This window comes from Varroa destructor, unplaced genomic scaffold (genome assembly GCF_002443255.2).
Source record: "Varroa destructor unplaced genomic scaffold, Vdes_3.0 BEIS01000002.1, whole genome shotgun sequence".
Lineage (NCBI taxonomy): Eukaryota > Metazoa > Arthropoda > Arachnida > Mesostigmata > Varroidae > Varroa > Varroa destructor.
In genome coordinates, this window is record NW_019211455.1 from 26632092 (window position 1) to 26653685 (window position 21594).

At 39.2% G+C, this 21594-nt stretch overlaps 1 protein-coding gene and 1 long non-coding RNA gene across 6 annotated transcripts; one reads left to right on the plus strand and one right to left on the minus strand.

Annotated features, from left to right (window-relative positions):
* Positions 1 to 2517: 2517 nt before the first annotated feature.
* LOC111246004 (protein lifeguard 1-like) lies at positions 2518 to 19767 on the minus strand. 4 transcript variants are annotated; one of them, XM_086979421.1, is made up of 7 exons: positions 16268 to 16408; positions 10612 to 10719; positions 8827 to 9019; positions 6063 to 6249; positions 5365 to 5528; positions 4268 to 4422; positions 2518 to 4084 (listed from the first exon to the last, which is right to left on the minus strand). In XM_086979421.1, the coding sequence occupies exons 3-7, from the start codon at positions 9014 to 9016 to the stop codon at positions 3902 to 3904; spliced, it is 879 nt and encodes a 292-aa protein (XP_086835547.1). In that variant the 5' UTR covers positions 9017 to 9019; positions 10612 to 10719; positions 16268 to 16408; the 3' UTR covers positions 2518 to 3901. The 4 variants fall into 4 exon arrangements, with proteins under 4 accessions (XP_086835547.1, XP_022650887.1, XP_022650884.1 ...); XM_022795152.2 differs by lacking the exons at positions 10612 to 10719; positions 16268 to 16408 and adding an exon at positions 19338 to 19767; XM_022795149.2 differs by lacking the exon at positions 10612 to 10719.
* LOC147757605 (uncharacterized) lies at positions 13977 to 20445 on the plus strand. Of its 2 annotated transcripts, none has more exons than XR_015320504.1 (3): positions 13977 to 15172; positions 15627 to 18001; positions 18716 to 20445. It is a non-coding gene; the product is annotated as an uncharacterized LOC147757605 (long non-coding RNA). The 2 variants fall into 2 exon arrangements; XR_015320505.1 differs by having other exon boundaries at positions 13988 to 15172; positions 16077 to 18001.
* The last annotated feature ends 1149 nt before the right edge of the window (positions 20446 to 21594 follow it).

Sequence of the window (21594 nt, forward strand, 5' to 3'; positions counted from 1 at the left end):
TCACGATGGCTTTACTTGTCGAGGATATCATTTTTATTGCTCTTTGATGTTAAACCAATTACTTCACGGCATCTTATTATTCTACTTTTCTTTTCAAATCATCGTTTTTAGCGAATAGCAGTGAAGTAGTAATCGTCATAGGCAATTATTATCACTATCATCCTTTCGTTATAATGATTTAATCGTCATCATATACTATTATGGGTATACGCCATGTTACGTATGAAAAATCTCAATTTTTCTATCTGTCCCTCATGTCTTCAACCTATCCGCGACAATCGTTGTCGCCCCCCAAAATCATTTTAGCTATCCCTGAAAAATGCCGCCCCCTCTTTAATGTTTGAGGCTTGTTGGCCACTTTTTACTCGTATGTTCTTTTTGTTCGTTTATATCACCGTAGACACATATTCAAGTTATTATAATATATAAAATGAATAGACAGATTGCCGTTGACGACACTGCAATGACGTTGCTTGATTGTTCGTCCAGTTTTCCAATATAAGCGCTTCTGCCTCGAAATCATTCGTTGCGTGTTTTTTGATCCTGGCTATATATATATATATATATATATATATATATATATATATATATATATATATACAGGTACTATTTATTCATCTTCCTGTATCGAATCTAATTAATCTCAATAGAATGAGAGCCCTCGGAAAGAATTTTCGTTTATTGTCGCCGATTCCCTGTCTGTTGTTCATCCTTACGTGCCCCTTCTTTCGACTTTTTGTTTGATTTCTTACTTTTTACCTTAGCTTTATACATGCAATAGTGAATGTAGATGTGTGAGTGTTCGCAGTTTTGCCTGCGTTTCCTGTGTTCTATCTGTATTTGTATGTTGACATCATAGCAGCTTAGTCGCGAACTCCTGAACGCCTTCCTCTTAGTTCGCTTTGCGCATCATGTCAGGATAGTTCATTTTCCTCAGTCTACAACACTTTCTGGACTAATTTCAGACCCATTGTCTAATTATCCGCGATCAGCTGTTGCTTTCCAGCTGCTAGTATCAACTGAGGAACACACACGGACAGGGAACAAATTATTATTTAGGATAATACATATGTAATAGGCAACCGTAAGTTTGTTTACCACGGAAATCATTATAACACTGCCACCATTATTATCACCCATCTTATTAGTAATAAATTGTTACCACTGTTGAATAGGTTACGTAGCAAGAATCATTGTGTAAAAATTTCGTTTGAACTACCACATTTTTTAAGCATCTGTACGACGACTTCAGATTGTGGCGCACAAACTCTGTCAGACGAGAAGAGTACAGTGATATCTGGGGAACAACTCCTGCTACGTATTTGACAATAGTAATGTAAACGATCCAATGTAGAAACCATGGAGACACTTTAGTTATGTTTACAAGCCGTGGACAAAGATATGAACGCCTTTGAGAAACACATGTAAAGCTTTGTGCGAGACGCTGTCAGGACCTTTGTTTATAGTGTTCGACGATTGGGGTGTGGGATCGAAAACACTGATTTAAGACACTCATGGAGTTCTGCGCCAGGCTTTGCACCACCGATTATGGCCGTCTTGTCAGCCCTGCTGTTCTTTCCGCTGATTACGCTTGTAATGACTTTGCCACTGTTCGATCGGTCTGGTTCAGGGTTTTCAATCTCTCAGTTTGTGTGTTGCTTGTTATCGGTACTTAAGGTTATCCTCGGACTATCAGCGGTGTATACTACAATATAGACATGTTTATTGCGCGATAGGAAATTCGCGTGTCATTATAAGTTTTCTCTAGATTCTGCGGAGTATTAAACGCTGCAGAACAATGTAGCGATAGTTGGAGTGTTCTTTGGACATGGCGGTGTTATTACAGACCATCTAAATTCTATTAATTACACACAGAAATGTAGAGTTACTCCTGACTGCGATAACACGCTTTACGATGTCAAAAAACAAAAAAGTTGTCCGATAGCTTGTTGTAATCTTTTACAATATATTTCAACAACTTGGGTCTATATTTTTTCTTTGGTTTAGTTCATGCACGTATTTCCCACTCAAGCTTTGCGCTGATGATTCCGTGGCTAGTTTTTCTTTACTTTTGTGTATTTCCCAACTATTTCACAGGTCTCAGCTATTTTCAAGATATCATATTCGTTTTATTCCTCTTCAATATCTAAGCAGGTCGATAAAAAAAATTATGGATAAAATCAGAAAAAAAAAACACTTTCTCAATGACTACCTTTTTCACTGTCTTATTTTTAGTTTGCCGGTTTTTGTCTAGTTTGGCTTTTACTTATGTTACTCCTACTCAGTTGGAAAATGAAGAATTAACAGGCAGCGAATATAGTAGCCGTTGCATATTGCAAACAACCTTCAAAAACATTTGTTCTTGAACATCTCCTATAATTTAGCTATTATGAATTCTAGTTTTTTAGTAGTAATAAAAGTTATTTCGTCGTGAACCGCAGTACACTCGGGCGGTAAATATGGCGCTAGTGATCGTGCAATGACCGATTACGTTAATCACTTTACAAGAACCCTTCATTCGTTATTAAAGAAACATAGGCTTTATTGGTATTTTCCACTCAAAGATTGCCGACACCCGGTGCTCGAAAGCAGTCAGTAATACCTTTAACTGACCTATGCGGACCTCCTATGGTTTACTAAATCTTCTGATCATCGTTAGTAGCCATATTTGTGACTGATAGTAATTTTGAGTCTGCAGTATAATTACGCCGCCATGTCCACGGTTTCCTGCGGTCGCCTCTCGTCAATAGCTTTTACATTATATATATAATTTTATCTTTTATAATCAATATTGATAGCTCTTTTGCTTCTATTCACATCGCTGTTTGCTTTATCGAAGCTTGGTATAAAGGTATATCGGTAAACCTCAATTAGTAGTAGCGGTTATCGGTTGTGATACCATTTCCTGTGCTTTGTTTGCCTGTCGAGTAATTATCGACATTGAATTTGTTTTTTTACCAATAGGCGCTTTGATCCGGAGCGGGTTACTCACACGTACCTCTTGTCATTTGCTCGTGTTATTCTAATTATCGTTCAACTTGACGTGTGGAACTACACACATATCCCTCATGAAGCTCTTCGCCACCTGCCCATTTTAGCCAACCTTTACCCGATTACTCCGATTCTATATTATTCTACGCTAGGGACTATCTCATTATTATTATTACCTAGTTTTAACTAACAAGCGAAAAACAGACTCATACTAAAATTCGTTTTGTCCAGGGTTATAATATCAAGTCGGCTTCGCTGATTTGATCAGTTGTAAATGATTATCCACAGAAAACCTAAAAAAATCGATAAGAACCATTAGAGCAAGGGTTTTACTTTGGGGAAAGCTCCTTACCCTTTAAATTTCTGGCAATAAAATTTCACATGCATGGAAAAAGAGAGCATTGAAGAAAAAGAACAGGCCAAATACGCCAAGAAAATGGTAACGAATCCTTCCAAACGGACTTTCTGTTATTTCGCTGTTTTTTTTTTCAAGCCGACACTTTAATCTCGTCAAAGTTCCAACGTGATGACAATATCACTGAGACCCACTTGGCTAACATAATTAAGATATAAAAGGGAGTTTGAGTGAATATTATTAATCAGATAATAACAAAATATATAATAGATATAATAACAGCAACAATAATAGTCAACTATAATCGCAGTATAAATAGGTTACAACATTGAACTGCTAAGTTATGATGTGTATGTGATTGGTGTGTTTGATTACTAGTAGATCTGTTATCCATGTGACAAAAATGGACCGATCAACTACGAAGAGCGAGTTCAGAGGGGCTGCCTTCGCATAAGTTCCCGATGTGCATCATGATGTTCACATGCAGTTTGTTATTAGTTCATTGTTGATTGACGCTGCTGTTTTCGAGTCGATCTTCTACTGACTTGTGGTCTCCTACTTTCTCTCTCCGAAGAGTTGGAGGAGGAAGAGGAAGATCTGGACTATATCCATGTAAAGCTGGATAGTGGCGAATACATAATCTTCGGGTGAAATCTTCAGTTGCTTGGTTCCAAGAATCATCTGCGTATCGACTACGAGAAACACCATGAACAGAAGGGCGCCCAGACCGGCGTACACCTAAACGTCACGAGAATTAGAATGGGTTGAATAACACGGTTAGAATATATACCATCAAAGAGAAAGACGATCGTTACTGAATTGTTAAGCGAAGGTTCAATATCTCAAAAAGATCTATATGGTAAAAGGCGACAAACGTAGCCTGCATCAACCTTTCCATCCTAACTGATCATCATAACATACCGTCTGCATTATCGGTGCGTTCAGAAAGATCATAATGAATCCGAAGATCATGAAGGCAACGGCAGCTACAAATAGGACGCCTGCATAAGAAGTGAAGTCGTACTTCGTATTGAATGAGTAGAGTGTCACCGCAAAGCAACAGGCTGCGCAGATACCTGTACAATTCACGCCACCACAAAAAAAATATCATATATAATTTTAGATTTTATATAGGGCATTCATTTATGTATGTACGTACACATGATGTTGTTAGATAACTACCAATTTTCGATCTTTGAATTTTAAAGTAGTAGTACAACGAAATCGTCATATCGTTAGCACAGATTGGCAGAGAATGCTGCCACTTCATATATGATCCGAATCGAAAGACTGTTTTCGTATTTTCTCTACTGCCTAGAAACAGTATCGTATATTACAATAAAAAAAAAGCCAGTTTTGTGGGCGTAGTGTACACTGCACGATAGGCATGATGCGCCCTTTTTGTGCCAAGTTATGGAATGAAGGAAAACAAACGACAGGTCTTTTCTGTTTCCTGCATCTGTGCGGAGAGTCTACGCGAAAAAACGGAGGTCACGATATCTTAGTACCTCCATTTGTTGTCTATCAAAGACTTTGTAGATAAAGTTTGTCTTGCCCAACAAAAAGGTACCGCCGCTCATTGCGCATCTTGAAATCGAAGTTTCGCAACTTTCTTGAGCATCCGTACCGTGTTCATCCCGTTCATGTCACTTAATCGTACTGCAGAACTTTTAAAGAAGCAAAGTCTATAGAACAAGGCTCCTTATAATTGGGGGGTTGAAAGTCCTAGCAAGAAATTCTGGAAAACCTGTATGTGATTGTGTTCTGTTATGAGCTCGTCAAGAAATGCCGAAGCAGTCACTTCTATGATAGAACGACAAGTAGTAATGAACACTCGCCAAATTCGCGGTGCCGATTGTCACAGGAATTTGAAACTGATGCAGACCATGCACGAATATATCAGTCCATCTAAGCCTTCTGTATGAGCGCTATTTCGGGCAAAGTGGAAGGATGCAGACTGTGGTTTATAGAGTGCTGCCGTGTATGTATCGTTATCAATTATGATTATCAATAATTACCAAAGGCGAGAAGGACTGACTGAGTCTTGTAAGTGCAGGATATAACCCCAACCATATAGCTAAGAGCGCACGTGAACAAGCCGAGTACAAGCAAGTTTGTCGGATAATGTCTCCGGATAGGTTCACAGCAGATCAGCACGAAGTACAGAACGATAAAGCTGACACTGGAAAACGGTAAGAAACCAAAAACAATATCCAGCATTATCATATTATTTGTTGTATTATCACTAACCTATTATTAATACATATATTATATATTACTATGAATGGAAATGTTCTTAAAAAACCGAACGAGTTTATTGTTGTATGTAGCAGATCATGTAAATGACCAAATTAAACAGTAATATTTATTTAAGTTGAAGCGAAAAGATGTCTTGCGGAATGGTTTATCTTTTAGCGCACATCTTCATATTATGTATAATGTGATAATAGAGACAATGAAGATAAATAAAAAGCTCATTATTACTTATATGCAGTCTTGTTGCTTTCAGGTAAATAACAGCCTTATTCTTGGCAAACGTTGCAGCTTTTGTGTACCACGAAATCTACCATTATAGTGGATTCCGCGTTGTTTCAAGTTCTAAATGCGGTGACTATCAATTGGTTGTGTGTCCACAGGACTAGGTAAGTTATAACGTGGTAATGGATCAAAGGGTGAGCGATGCTTATGCTATCATTTGGTGTTGTAGTTTACTTACTAGGCTCCAATGGCAGCTCCAGGATTTCGCAGTACCCATGTGTTAACGCTTTCAGTATAGATGAATATGGCGATGAAGCCTGTGGTCACGGCCAACTGTATAAAGAGAATCCAGTAGATCTTACGAATAAAAGCCAAGCGTACCTCTTTTAAAGAGAACCCAGAACAAACCAGACCGTTATCCGCACCTGAAATTAGAGTTCAGAGAACAGTCCGGTGTGATGACCAGCAAAAAATGATTTGCTTCTGCCAATACAAAACAATAATTCTTCCCCATAATGGTGTATGATATAGACCCTGCATATCTGCATAATAACAACCTAACTATCGTTACCTAACTATTATAGTTCCAGAACTTTTTAAACTCCATGCAAGAATAAGTGAGAACTGATTACAGATTTTGGTTCCGTGTAGCTTCGCTTACCAACCAGCGTTTATATATTAGACGCTTGCACTGGACAGTTCCCCACTACATTTCGTCCGGTATTTTTTTACCAGATTATATAAACGTTGCTTGTCTACTCTGTAGGAATATCGGTCGGAAGCTGTATTCCAAAGTGGGAAGAAAGCGGACAGACTGAGAATTATACGAAGTCTTATATGGCACACCGCTTGGCTTTGCGGTGCTATATATATATATAGATTCCAAATTATGCCATTACTGCACGGAGTCAATCAGGCTTGTTTCTCGCTGTAACTATTTCAGATGGGACGCTGAGGTGCTTTTAATGACATAGTAAAAATATGTATCAATGTAACGCACAATTTCCTACCCACATTCGTTCGGACCAACGGTTTCTATTCGGGTGATCCCACCGTCACCTATGGTTGCGAATGCTCCATACACCGTTCGACTGTTATAGCAAAACGCTCTGATTGTTTTGTCGTGCTATGATCTCGTTTCGAGTTGGAAATGAAGCGAGCGTTGGCGTACGCGTCTGTACAAGCGAACATACGCTACACGTCTTACGAATAAATGAAAATCTAACAGATACTATATTTTCTAAGGGAATTTATTAAATCACTTATACTATACAGCACATGCGAGACGGCTGAACATTCTACGACATTATTTAGATTATTAACAACAGTAACGATACGTTTATGAATTTAATTTGCTTTCACGCCCGTCCACCTCGTCAATTACATAATCCAGCGGAGGGAGACACAATGTCGCATTACCACGTTACACTAATTTGATCATATAGAACGACATTTATGAGCCCAAAAGGGGAAAATTGCCAAAGAAGCGAACGAACCCACTTACGATAGAAGCTTTATATATATACATATATTTATTAAATACTAAATAAAATATACTCGGAGTATTTGGTTGATACTAATGTTTGGGCAGGCGGTTATTTTGCCTACTGGTGTTACAGGGTGTCCCAAATTTCCCCCGACACAGTCAAATGAGTACTCGATTCCGCCTTATATTACCGATTGTCTCATCATAGAGACTTTTACACTTAGTATACTATTATACATATTGTATAACGAGATGGTTTGTACGCCCAAGACTTCGGCCTTCAACTCCTGCCAACAACATATAAAATTTATGTACACCACTGAATGTGCCATAAGAACATTGTATTTAAGGATTTTCTTATTTATGCAAACTAAACATAATATATTGAAATATACGCGCCGACGAACTGATTGTGCTGGGACAATTATAGGTTGTAGTAGACCTGTGCTGTCATCGCCACTCATGGCCATAGCAACGTAGGGAAGTGCTAAAGAGGGCATATCATTTTGAATGAATATAAGGGAGTAAGCTTCCACGTTCTCCTACGAGATCGTTTGCTGAAACCATTCGGCGGATTGGCGATCTTTCGAGATTTGTTTTGGGCTTAAGCAATAATGCACTCATGTTGGTTTCGAAGTAGGGAAGAATATTTACTCACATTTACCACATTAATCACCTACACCACAACGAATCGCTTAGAATGACCTAGAACATCAAGGGAACACCCAGGTGATTGGCTTAATGACAACTGTTGTCATGGTATATGTTTACTATCATTATTATGGATAAAGCAACGATGGCTGCAGACCAGAACTCTACCATAGACATGGATCAGAGGTTCACTCGATGACAGCTGCCAGGGACATGAATAAAAATTTTTTGAATTACTTTTATAAGCGTTGTTAAATGTGGAGTAATTATGATCTAGGTTTCAAGTTTTACCTGATTTGCTTTTAATAACCAGGTGAGTTCTCCAAAAAAATACATGGATTAACTATCGAATCAGAGAAAGCATATGAGCCTAGCTGGTATTCGTTGTGATTCACAGTCCGGTATTGCTTTCATGGATCATAACCGTCTTGACACATTGAGCTCAAACCCGATGGGTAGTGAATTCAAAAACTAATATAGGATGTATCTAATTTCAAAGATGAAAGATGTGTCAAAGACAACTCCAAGCATCAAATTAGGTGTGTTCGGCAAAATAGTATGAAAACTCTAAACGACATGTGGTAGACAAGCATATCATGGTTATGATGGAATGAAACACAAATGATCCAAGGTCTTATATGACGCGACAGTCGGTTCTAAAACTGTCAACATGTTTACTTGATAAGAATATGTCGAAACAAGATGTCTCGTATCAAAAAATTAGGCCTTCATTGGTCTACTCTTCTTCACCCCTTACATCCAATTGACATCCGTCAGCTTTTGTCATCTGTGTCGTTGACGGCGACCGTATCAAGGTTATTAAACTACAAACAATGCGTTGTGGCAAAAACACCCAGCAGGTTACCGTATGGTGGAGCTTGTTCGTATCCGGGAGGCTGGGGCGCGAAACCCGGCTGTGCTGGAGGGTATCCTGGTTGTGGGATGAATCCTGGCGGAGGTGGATAGCCTCCTTGAGGTGGACACGCGGGTTGACCGTAGTCCGGTTGTTGTGGGTATCCCCCGGTTTTGTACTGCTGCTGTGTGGGGTGATGCATCGTCTGTAAAAAAGAAGAACAGAGTTAACGCTACTATACAATACATTATAGAGATTATACATGTCAAAACAGTCAATTTGCTTGGTTGTTCCCACTAACAATTGGGCTGGGTTACACTGTTAGTTCAGGAGCGTAACTAATCATTGTATTCCTACTAATAGCCTACTAATAGTCTTCTATTATGCACATATCACCGTATTTGTTTTCGCAGCTATTACTCTCGTGTAAACTATTGATGCCAATTTCGGATTTAGTAACCGTGCCGTATATAAAACCCTGACAATATTTACAATCGCTCCATGCGGACACCATTATATTGCATGATGTTTCTAGGCGTCGTGACAGACTACTCGAACAAAAATATCGAGGCTGCAACCTATGACTTGTGCTTAATTTAAATAAGGCGAACTCTGCCGATATTTGTATCGTAAACAGACCTAAATATTTGTCTACGGTTAACTCAAGCCGGAAACAAACGACAACAACAGAGAGCAAGAATTTTAACATATTCTGAAAAATCTTTGGACGTAACGACACAGGAAAACGCCAATCAATACATTATACGCCTCAATACATAGCTAGATACCGAATATAGATAGTTTGTAATAGAAGCGATTGCACAACACTGGCTATCGATAACACTATGTATATAATAATTTATATTATTTTACATTTTTTTTTTTTACATGACCGATGGATCAAGACCTGTTGAAACTGAAGACGAAAAAAAGCTGTACGAGCAGCCTGCGAATATGCAACATCTGTACATTATACGCGTATTGGCAATGGAGAGCCCATATCAATGAGGACGTATAATAATTCCAAACCATTCAAACAACTGTCATCGTAGTACGTTGGCTCGTGATCTATAGGTCTCAGAAAAGTCAGGTCTTGCAGATCTTACATGGCCATATCTGCATAGATCTACAAGAAGAACCAGGCGAACCCAACTCCATTCATTACCTAGGGGAAACTTCGTAGACACTACAGGAAACTCTGACAGATACTCCCGAAGAGAAAGCGCCACAACGCCTATAACCGTTAAGAAGATCGTTACCTTGCATACCAGCTCTTCATGCAATGAAGTACTGATCAAAGGTGAGCCCCTAATTCGTAAAATATAAACCTATAGCAATATTCAGTTAGACGAAGCGCCTCAAATCACCGTCACAAAGAACTACCAGAAAAGTTTCAATCAAATAAACTAAATATCACCTATTAAATTTTGACATTAGAAGCGGCCATTGCGCAAATTGCTCCAATAAGTAATACAGACCCTTTTTACATTTTTCGAATGATTAAAATTGTTAGTAGCAGATATTAAAATCTCACACGTATCATTCAAGAGACGTAAACTTATGGCAAATAAGAAGATTCAGTGATTGAAGTAATAACAAGACAAATTATAGTTTTTGCTTTTCCCACAAGTTCTCATTAATGCAGCGCTATCGAAAAACCGAATATCTTTCAAATGGGCCTAACATTAACGGACAAATCTTTGGTATTCTTCAGCACAGGAAATGACTTTTTCAACCAATATGTACATAGTCCATTATCAATTGAATCCGATCATTTATTATGTTATAAATACTAACATTTAATTAGAAACTCCTATTTCTCGCCTTCGGATTGCAGTTGTTGCAGTGTTTTTAATGACAGCAGTGGCGATAGTGCCCGCCCGGAGCTTGCGCTAGAGTTTCTCACTACAAAAAACTATATGTTAGCAATATTAAAAAATCTAGAAAATCATCAACTACGGCATTAGCGCCGAAAAATACCGCTTCCAATACCGTAGTTCCATTTACCATTCTCTCTGTTTATCGACATATTCTATGACGATATTCTATCGACATTACACTGGCCCAAAGTATATGTATGATGTATGTATACTGGTGCATGACAGATTATTATACAATACGGTGAAGTGTTAGCAAAAAGCCTTGAAGTCTTGAGATTAACACTATGCCTACAACGAAACTTATATTATAAATAAACTTATCTTATAAATAAGAAGGACAACATAACATAAATGTGCATTTTCCTTATGAAACCAACATCCATTATTACCAGTCAGGAAATGCTATTTATTATTTAACTAGCTTATCAATCAGTATTTTTTTTGACTATTTGAAGTATTGTTAACTCGCAGACATCTTACCTAACGGCTTACGACGGTAGGTCTAAACAAAATTTTGCCGAAAAAACGTCATAATCTGATTTTTCGCGCACTATATTCCAGGACACATTGAATAATTGTATTAGGTAGGACGCTTTTATAATCGACTGGTAAAAACATTAAAAGCAAAACGTATAGGCTTAAAAAGCACGCTAGGCCTAAACTATTTCGATCGTTAACCACAAGTGCAGCCATGACGTCGTACGCTAACGAAGATACCGATGACGCGAAGGCCGGCTTATAGATCGACGTGCTCATTAGCTAGAGAAGTTTGAGCATTCAATTTTCGAAGAGTTCAAAGCGTATCGACAAATCACACATGTTCCACCGACATGAAATTTCTTGATCTCGTAACCCACAAACGGTCAACAAATGTTCAAAAAACGTCAGTTTCTATTTAGTGTTAGACGCCGTGAGAATTGCTGCGGCCATTCTGCGACACATAGCCGCGCATACTTTCCAAAAAAACTTTTTTAAGCGAATTTTTTTTTGAACATTTGGATGCATAGAAAAGGACATATACAGGCAATCGCTGACTTTTTGTTTCACCTGAAGGTATCTGCTAAGGCTTTTTAACAACTTGAAAAGGTTAAAAATACAATACTGGCGAAGGCCTATGTCACAACGGGGAAGCGTGCATCATTCCCTGCTTATATATTTCCGCCGACACTGCGTCATTAACAGGCCACTAACAGCGGTTATCGTCATTGTTACCCCAATCCATCTCTTCTATCACTGTTTTTCGACGCGTTAAATATAATAGAGACGGTTGGGGCAGACGCTGCTGCTGATTGCTTCACTGTGGGATCGATTGGTCATCCCGGCTGGGAGTTGGTTCTGCAATGCCGATGCATGCATTTAGCCACCGTTGCTTCTGCTGCTGCTGCCTGCTGGTTATACACGCGACGTTATTTCCGCTGTTTCCGACGAGTGATGAATAGTCGATTGCTATTTGAGATAAACGTCTGCGAAAACATAGCTTTACGAATGTTGATTAACGCAATGTTAATGCAGACGGAACCTTGTGTTTACAGACGACGGGGATAGCTAGCACCGCTTGTCGTCATATTAGCATCCACAAAGCTGGATACAATGTGACACTAAAGGTTGTTCGTGGACAAAAAGAGAGTATTTGCATTATACGTATGACAATATTAGGCTACAACTCGCTGTCTGACAGATCAGCAATCAGCTGTGGACGATTGTCTGCGCAAAGTGGACTCGATAGTTGGTCCAGATACGCGAACTGGTATAACACATAGATCAATATCGATAGCGATATTGTAGCCAAGTATGAGTGATATCTTTTTGAACGGTAGCGAATTGCAATGCTTCTTCGTTACAACATGATCTAATTATCAGGTCTAGTCTATCTTCACTAACCCTAACTGTAACTACATATTATTGCCGTTCGGGTCATTACCAGTCCTAGCACGATCGTCACGTCTGAAACTGTCGGAGAAATAAAACATGGTGGCTGTAAACGACTTTCTTGGACTATTTGGCAGTTGTTATTAATTCTGTTACGAATGATCGCTAGTATAAAGCGGATATGTGGTACACAAACGGGCCTTCAGATGGATTTCCTAAGGATTTCCAAAAATATAGACGCGTTTTGTTCTGTTTTCAACCGTCGCTTTTGCTTTTTCTTGTTCCTACGCATCCTCGTATTTTTATAAGAAGTATGACGAATGATCCCTGTTCACGGAATAACATTTTTATCAAAATATTATTTTGTCATTGACAAGTATTTGACTGAGGTAAATTTGATTTTTTCGATTAAGTTGCGTTTGCTACTGTGGGCCCTGGGTTTACAGTCTGCAAATATTTAAGCTCGAAATAAAAAGTCTGCTTAGGTGGCAAAGTTTGGGAATAGGCTTGACCCAAATAGGTTCCAATAACACGCGCCTAACCCACCAAAAATATTTTAGATTTTTTCCAAGCGTCGTTCAGTTAATACTTTTCTGTAAACGCAATGCAGGTTACTACATATATTACCCACTTATATTTTATTGTTAGCTCTAATGGTCGAAATTGTCGGTAATGCACTTAGGTAAAAGGTTTCGGAAAATACCCCAGCTAGTAACTCCTGGTACATAGCTGCAAAGCGCCTGGAAGTCAAGGGCTACGGCATTTATGTGGCTCGTAAAGCCATATCTACCGAAATCAATCGGAACGTGCAAATTCACCGACTAGCATATATGTACATACATATTAGATATGAAAACGGTAATACGTAATTATCATTTTCACTATGATCTCTTGATGAATGCGGGCTTCATCTATTTACCTATCTCTTAGGCTGAGAGGTTATCATCATTTAAAGGTCGCCTATTACTGCCGACTGTAATCGCAGCCTACGAGCGGTGACCCGCCGCTAGGCGTGTATCTTTGCAAGCGCAGTTACAACAACGCAAGCAACAACGGTTGCCGTCAAATCAGCAAACTGTGACACGACGTGACCATAATCGTAATACACAGCCCTAACTAACATATCCAACATACTAGCTTTTACGTGTCGCATAGACCGATGAAATGGTGAACGAGCAAGCAGCTGACTAAGCTCGTGCCAGATATACAACCGACAAGCACAACAGCGATGGCAACGGCGACAGCTCGCCAACGCTGTCGGATAAACTCAGTCATGGCATAGCATGGTATAGACAGGGCTGTGGATCCACTGGCTACTCGTAGCAACCCGCTAGACGCATCTTCAAGCACGGGGTTTGAGACAACAAAAACAGTGAGTCATCATTCAACTATCGTCGCTATTTACCTAGCATACACACGACTAAGCAGCACTGGAAAACGTTACGCGATGCTTCATTCGTGTGATGTTCTATGGTAGATGCTTCGAAATTTGAGCAGAAACAAACCGTCGGCATGATCAAAGCTTTTTATTTTAAATTATAATTATTATACAAAAGTGGTAATAAGATATATAGTTTAGTATAAAAAAAAACCACCGAGTTAGTCAAGACAATTCTAGCTGTGGTAAACATTCCGAATATAGTCTTACAACGCAATCCTATACACACAGACATGAACTGCTTTGCAGTCCCCGGCATAACACGCATTTTACTGTTTGAAGAACATTTCCAATATCAGGGAACTCGGAATCACCTAAGAGAAATGTCGCTGATAATCTCGCAAATGCAGAGAACTAAAGTAAATAGCGACGACATTTGTCGTTGACGAAATTTGGTATTCTATTGGACGGCTCATTGAGTGTAGTTGTCTTGCTGCTGCTATGTACAGGTCAGTCTTATTATCGAGTACCCGCACCTGTGGTAGCCTGCTTTATTCGAAAGAAGTAGAAAAGCTAACGACAACAATAATTTGTTTAAGATATAACGTGTCGAAATATTGGATAGGTCATGTCTTCACAAAAACGATGATTTTTACTGATAGAACAAAATCTATGTTTAAATGGATGAATTTTTCTATGAGTCGACAGCTTAGCTAATGGTGTAATAGTACAACTTTACTACAGCCGTCGTAACTGTGTGTTGAGAAACCTATTAATATCTGTCACTTTGCGCTTGTCAGCAAATCAGAGCTATAGCCAGCAATTGTAGTTACTGAATCGTCGTTGCTCGTTTTTTTTCTAGAAACAACAGATTCTTGTTATCGGAATATAATTATCGTGGAACTTCTCCAATAATTGATTATTAATGGCAGTAGGCACTACAAATGCTGCAACAGTTCGCATTCGTGGTTAGTTACAATATGACAACGAAAATCCCTGCCATGAAAGAAACGATAAAGACCCAACACACGGAGGTAATTGTCTTGGGCCCGCACTTCAAAATAGCAAATAGTCCGCAATAACGATCCTTCGATACACAGCATAATTCTGACGATGGCGCAACCCAAACTGTAAAGAAAAGAAGCTGATTCGACATATGCAATCAGCAAATGAATCGGCCAGCTGTTGCTCAGCTGTTTAGCAGTTTACCCAAGAAAAAACTAACAGATAGGTAAGGGTCGTTAGTTCTGATGAAACTACACGTTCGCCGTAACCCTCCAAAGTTTTTCTCTGTTACTATCGAACAGACTCATCTGTATTTGTGCTACGATAACCCAATGTGAATAGGCCTATAGCCATGGTATTAACCGGTAGTGAGGGCGATTTAGTCTGGTTGGGGGCAATACGGTTATAGTCCTTGTCAGTAATTAATTGTTTATTGTACTTTTACTGGTGAAACAGTTGGGCAAACTTACCGACGCCAGCCGGTAACACAAAACTAAAGTGCCGCAATCATTCACAGACAGAATTAGGGACACCTGTGGCACTGTTAGACTCTATAAATTAACAGAACTAACATTCCATTTTATCGAGATTTTTTGTTTGGCTCACATAATTATCATTGTTTGTTTCTTGATTGCACCGACTCGTCTTTGTAACCCATCCCTGTCTTGCTCCGTTTACAGAACCGACTGCATTTTTTTTTCGGGCCCTAGTGCTTGACTGGGGGCCATTTCCCGCTTGTCCCTGGGCAGCCTAGGCAGGTCGATGCTACAAAAATCCCGCTAGCCTCCGTAGTGGTGTAATATAAAATGTAAACCTATAACGCTGCCATGGCAACTGCTGCGTAATACGCGAAAAGCAACTTTTACGTATTGCTGACGTTAGAGATGGGGTTATCGTTTCCTACCCTAGCGAACTGCTTTGTCGATCAGCACCGATTTTTCCTGTTTAAACTCTAAGCTGAGTCGGAAATGCTATAACACAATCAACCACTCGGCAGACATTTACGTAGAACTTTCTCAGCTTCTCTACAAATAAAAAGCTTTTAATAAACACAATAAATAATGACTAGCCGATTTAAGAAGCAGCATGATTATTTTCCATTGCCTTAAATGTTAATCCGCCGCTTGCAGTGAAACGCCTCATCGTATATGTCACGGACCGAGTGGAACGAAACGTCGTTTGAGGTAGCGACGTAGAGCCTGACCGTAACAAAGCTTTGCTTATGTCGCCGGTCTGTTATTACTAATATCCTATGCATCCTACGATCTAACCCTATCAGGTTCTTACATGTATGCTATGAAGTTGTTAGCTTAATTCTTACTGGAACTGTTGACAACTGGTAAACGATTACTTCTGTGAATCAAATGTTCAGTCCAACAGCAGACGAAGGAACACTAATAGTCAGTCGCTAATCGACACGAACGTTTTCTAACAGAGTGGAATGGCTGCTACGTCATGTATGAGAAAATCCGTTGATGAACGACGCGTAACCAACGTTGTCACCGCAGCATCTGTTCCTTATTCACTGAGACACCTTCGTAGTGACAGCCAAATAATAAAGTGCGGTGCTGTTTTGCAGCTTTTCTCTTCGGTTGCAAATCGTTTTTCACGGTTTTGCACACACCTCAGGCAAACCACTTCAACTGTCCAGTCGTAGCTCACACTCAACCAGCAGCTATTGTCGTCGAGAGGTCCGCGTGGTCCTTTCCGTTTCGAGGCACGAGGAAGCAGTTGACATTGATCACAATAGACATCGATATTCCGTCGTTAAATCCAATTGCGATGGCTGTTGGCGGTCAAGGGACACACAGCCAGCTCTGTGCCCCACAATCGCTGACTACAAGTAAGGAGAGAGAGATGCCTTTGCCATTGTCGTCTGGACAGGCTCGTCTGCTTTCGATCGCAAAATAGACTTACTCCTCAGAGCTGCTACGCTGGTGGCGACAGTCAACGGTGCTGTCGAACTGTTAAAGCCAAAAGGAGGTCGGACCGCGGGCGCTAGTGGAGGAGGGTACCGCATTCACTACGATTACTACGATCTGCCAGATACGGCGGCGAACCTAAAAGCGGGCTATGGGCAGAAGAACACACAACGTAGCAGAGGGTACTGGCGTTGCGGCAGGGCTAGCAAGTAAGCGCCAAACTATAAAATGGGCATACAGAGGAGGGCGCATGTACAGTCAGCCAGCTATACACACACAGGCGCATACAGACACGCAGACACACAAAACTCAGCTAGATCCAACATTTTACAAAACAGAGGCATGAACGAATTCGCTCACCATTTTCAAGAATCAGCTTTTAGCAGCCTACTGAAAGCGTGAGAAGATACTGACTGACGACGATTTTACAACGAAGTATATATATAAATATCGTAAAAGGAAATAATGGAAAACTTGTTAAAATTGTTGTTAAGGGAACTGTTGACGAACGATACTGGCTGATCAGCTCGAGTGCATATCATAGTCAGTGAAAGGTTCTTTAATAAAGCACATGAATCCTTTGAAACCATAAAACGCTATATGTACATATGTTAGGGAACAGACCCGGTGACAATAGAACATCAACAATAACAATACAGTTCCAACATATGCTACAATTTTCGTCGGTACATCAAAACCGAATGGGCGTTCCGAACTTTCGAGCTAATTCTAAACATTGTCTCTGATAAATAATAATAAAAATAAATAAATAAAATAAAACACGTAATTGCTCACGAATACGACACCATTTTGCCGGTAATGTCATTAACAACTGAAACCTACCTACGGTAGGGTATGTCTCATAGTGTTCGAAAACTTGTTGAAAAAAAAAAGTTGAGAAATTAACTTTAAGCGGCCTGCTTAGCGATTACCGCACGGCTCTTTGTGATGGATATCTTGTGCATGATGAATTACCGCTTACTACATAAGTCGTCCAAGAGGATGACGTGTAATTGTTGCGTTAAGTATTCGAACAGCTTGGCAAGATTCTGACCCGATGACCACCGTCGATGCAATTAATAGCGGATCAGAAAAAAGGAATACGATTAGCAAAGGCGCTCTGTCTAATACAGGTAAAGACGTAAAACTGTGCGGGTAATCCCATGTGAAAACAAATTTTCTTCAATTTTCTAAACAATCTTCTAAATTTTCTCTATCACAGAGATTCACGCAATGAGTGCAACTGTGCCGTACTGCTACCTTTATAGGTATTATGAAGGTAAGGTCTATAATGCAAGATGGTTTAAATCGAACAGACATCTTGGTGCAAAAAAAGCTGTTTTTGTATGAGCCGGACCTTGACATAAAAACAAAAAGGCGAACTTTATTCGAGAATAACATTGTAATGAGAAAATTCGCAACCGTATTCTATGTAAAACTCAGAATAGGTGTAACGTCGAAAAAGTTCTATTTGAACAATGTCACTTAACTAGAGGCTCTATGGCTGAGACAGGATGATATTAGTGTGTTTGCAAAGCAGTTCTCTATTTGGTGTCCTAAAATGGACATCACACGCACATGGACACATAATTTCAATCGTCAGTTTTCAAAAAAATAATCAATCTACTAATAATTTTATGCGAAGAAGCCAATTAAAGCGATTTGGGTGGTCAGCTACCATTCTTATGATCTTTGCTGAGCATTTCCGAAATACTAAATTGTTTTGATCTAGAAAATATTGATATGTAAACGAGAATTAACTCCGTAAGGCAGTTGAAACGGCTGGGTCGTGTGTTCAAAAACAGAGCCACTAATATTCGTTTGTGAGAATAACGGTTGATTTACAGGTTCTGGCGTTTGCTTCTTGCAGCAGCAATTGACAACGAAAAAGACGTTCTATTACCACTGAAGAAAGTACTTGTAGAAAGTGGCCGTACCACTGAAGAAAGATGATCATCTTCTGCGAATAAATTTTTCGTTCAGCGGAAAGATACCTATCTTCTACGATCTTCTAACTATATCGGCCATCATGATTTCCCGTGCACAGTTGTTGTTAAGCCGACTATATCATAGTTCCTTCTACCATAAATCGTTAAAAAATTCTGCCGATTTGTACGAAGTGTTCACAGCCATTCAGCAGTCTTCAGTTCTTTTCTAATTCATACAAACAGATCTGCAAAATCCCCGACGGATGCATTCGTTAGCATATTTTCCTTGAAGTAAACTCGAGAAAATACGAAAGAAATGAAGAAACTTTTCCTTTGCGGACACGGAGGTGAACATCGTAACATTAATTCCGGGTGTTGGTCATGTTAGTGTAGCTCATTTTATTCCCTTGAGCGCAGTTACCCTCATGATGGCTCACTACCATATGAAAAGACGTCTTGTTCATATTAGAATTATTTAAAAAAGTGCAATCGTGTAACTCCATTAAAGTCTTGAGATACTCGAAGAAAACTCACTGCTTACCTATTGAACCACACTACGCGTGCAAAACACGTTTCATCAGGTTGCGTCAAGGAACACTAATCGCGCCGTGTCAAGGAAGCCATTATCCAATCCTAGTCTGTGATGGTAACTGTCGGGTTTATTTATGTTCAGCTGCCTAGCAAACTCATACGAAATTCACCTTTTTATGCATTGTATTATTGTATTATATTAGATTGTAGTAATCTGGCATGATCCTGGTGCTAACGTTGCCTTTAGATAGGCGTCACACACGTAGATGGACGTGGGTTGAGGTAAGCTCGTTCGTTGTATCGGCAGCTGTAGCTTTTTGCACACCTTTATGTAAGATTGCAATGGAGCTGTGCTTATTTTAAACTCACAAGCTGCCTCCCTAACCGAAAGGCCTCCAAATGGAATGGCCGCCTGGTTCCTGGTTCGTGCACAGTCTCGAACTGTACTCTGTCTCTATCAGTTTTTGCATGAATGCATTATTTTAGTCCACTAGCTACTCATTATCGCCGTAAGTAAAGGGTGCCATCTCGAGCGTAATGATGACACAAGCAATGCGTGGGAATTCGAGTTGATCAACAAAACACAACATTCAAAGCATTAGGAACAAGATTTATTTAAAAATATGATATATGAGACTTTTTGGCAGCGCTGTGCAACTTTGACGATGCGCTGAAAAAACCCTTTTATTTCGCTGTGTGTAAACTGACGGAGCGAAGAGAAAAGCAAAGAGCGGATCTATAGACATATTTAAAAAGCTTTCCATTGGAACTCTTAATGGATCGAGGATCTTAAGTATTTGTCTCATGTATAGAACGCTGAAAGTTTGAGTCATATCGACGATAATGTCATATTCTACGATAAACTACGAGAATATCGACATGACAATTTCTTTTAAAAACAATTTTCTAAGTACGGCACAAAATACAATTCGTTAGCCTTATATATATATATATATATATGCCTTTACGGTGAATTGTATTCAGAGGCAATTTAATTTTTTTGTACAATAAGCAATCGAATATTTTATTTCATATAAGTTATCTAAGTAATACCATACTGAGCCATATAGCTCGCAGGGCGTTCATATAATAAAACCCAACTGAATTACTTATGCAAACGTAACGTGCTTTCATTGAAAATATGGTTCTGGGACCGGCAAAAAGGTCGTTCAAAAACGAGGCCTGTGTACTTTGACTGTTGGACGTTAGACGAGACGCGGAAAAATAGAAAAAAAAAAACACTTAGCCCCGCCCTTTAAAATCTTGCAGAAGAAAAAATACAGCCTGTTTGCAACGGATATATTTCTGCTGGTGATAGCCTATAGAAAACATTCGCTGCGCTGTTTGGCTCGCTTCGAAAAATAGCGAACGCTTCTGGCTACCGTGTTTCTATGACTTAATGCCCATCGAGTCAAAGCTTAGAGAATATATGGCTTCTTATAACAAGGAACTCTGCAATTCACGACTGCTTCAAAAACCACATCACCACAAATATTCAGAATCTCAGTTAACTGAACCCTCTATTAGTATAAACCTCGACCCTTAACTTACCTTTCTCTTTTTCTCAACTTCAGCGAGTTCTTCTTAATGTAATTCAATTAATTATTCCACTCTTTCATTTCTATTAAGCCCCTGCAAAATGACTAGTTATCGCGCATCGGAGAATACGTATTTCAGCTATGAAGTATGCTTAAAATTAATATGTAAATTCACCATTTGTTAAGGATTTCTGTTCAATACAAAAATGCTATCACAAGCTTAATCAATTTGTTTTGAAGAGCTTTAGGAAATGTTTTTGTCTTCATATAACAAAAGGAAGTGGAGTAATCTACAGTAAGTGGACAAATACCAAAATATGGGTATCAAGACTATTACAATGTTATATCGTAATAAGAAAAACAATAAACAAGAACAATTAGAGTTATAGGATGGAAAAACGGAATGACAATTGCCTGTAATTGTTGTCAAAAGTCACAAAATAATCCCCTAATACGTATTGTCTACTATGATCCAGTCAGGCTATATATCTTAATATTTAGATAAATGGCATCCATATTATCAAATGTTCAAAAAGGAACATAATGTAGGGCCTGGTTTTATTAATCCAAAATAGTTTTGTAAACACTTCACTTCTATGGCCCGCAAAATAGACAATTTTCTGTTTTTTTTTTTCTTACTACAAAAACAAATCCAGGAACGCTAAGACGATCAGGCTAGGTTAGACCATTGGAACATAATTATGCCCACGTTGAAAGCATAATATTTTT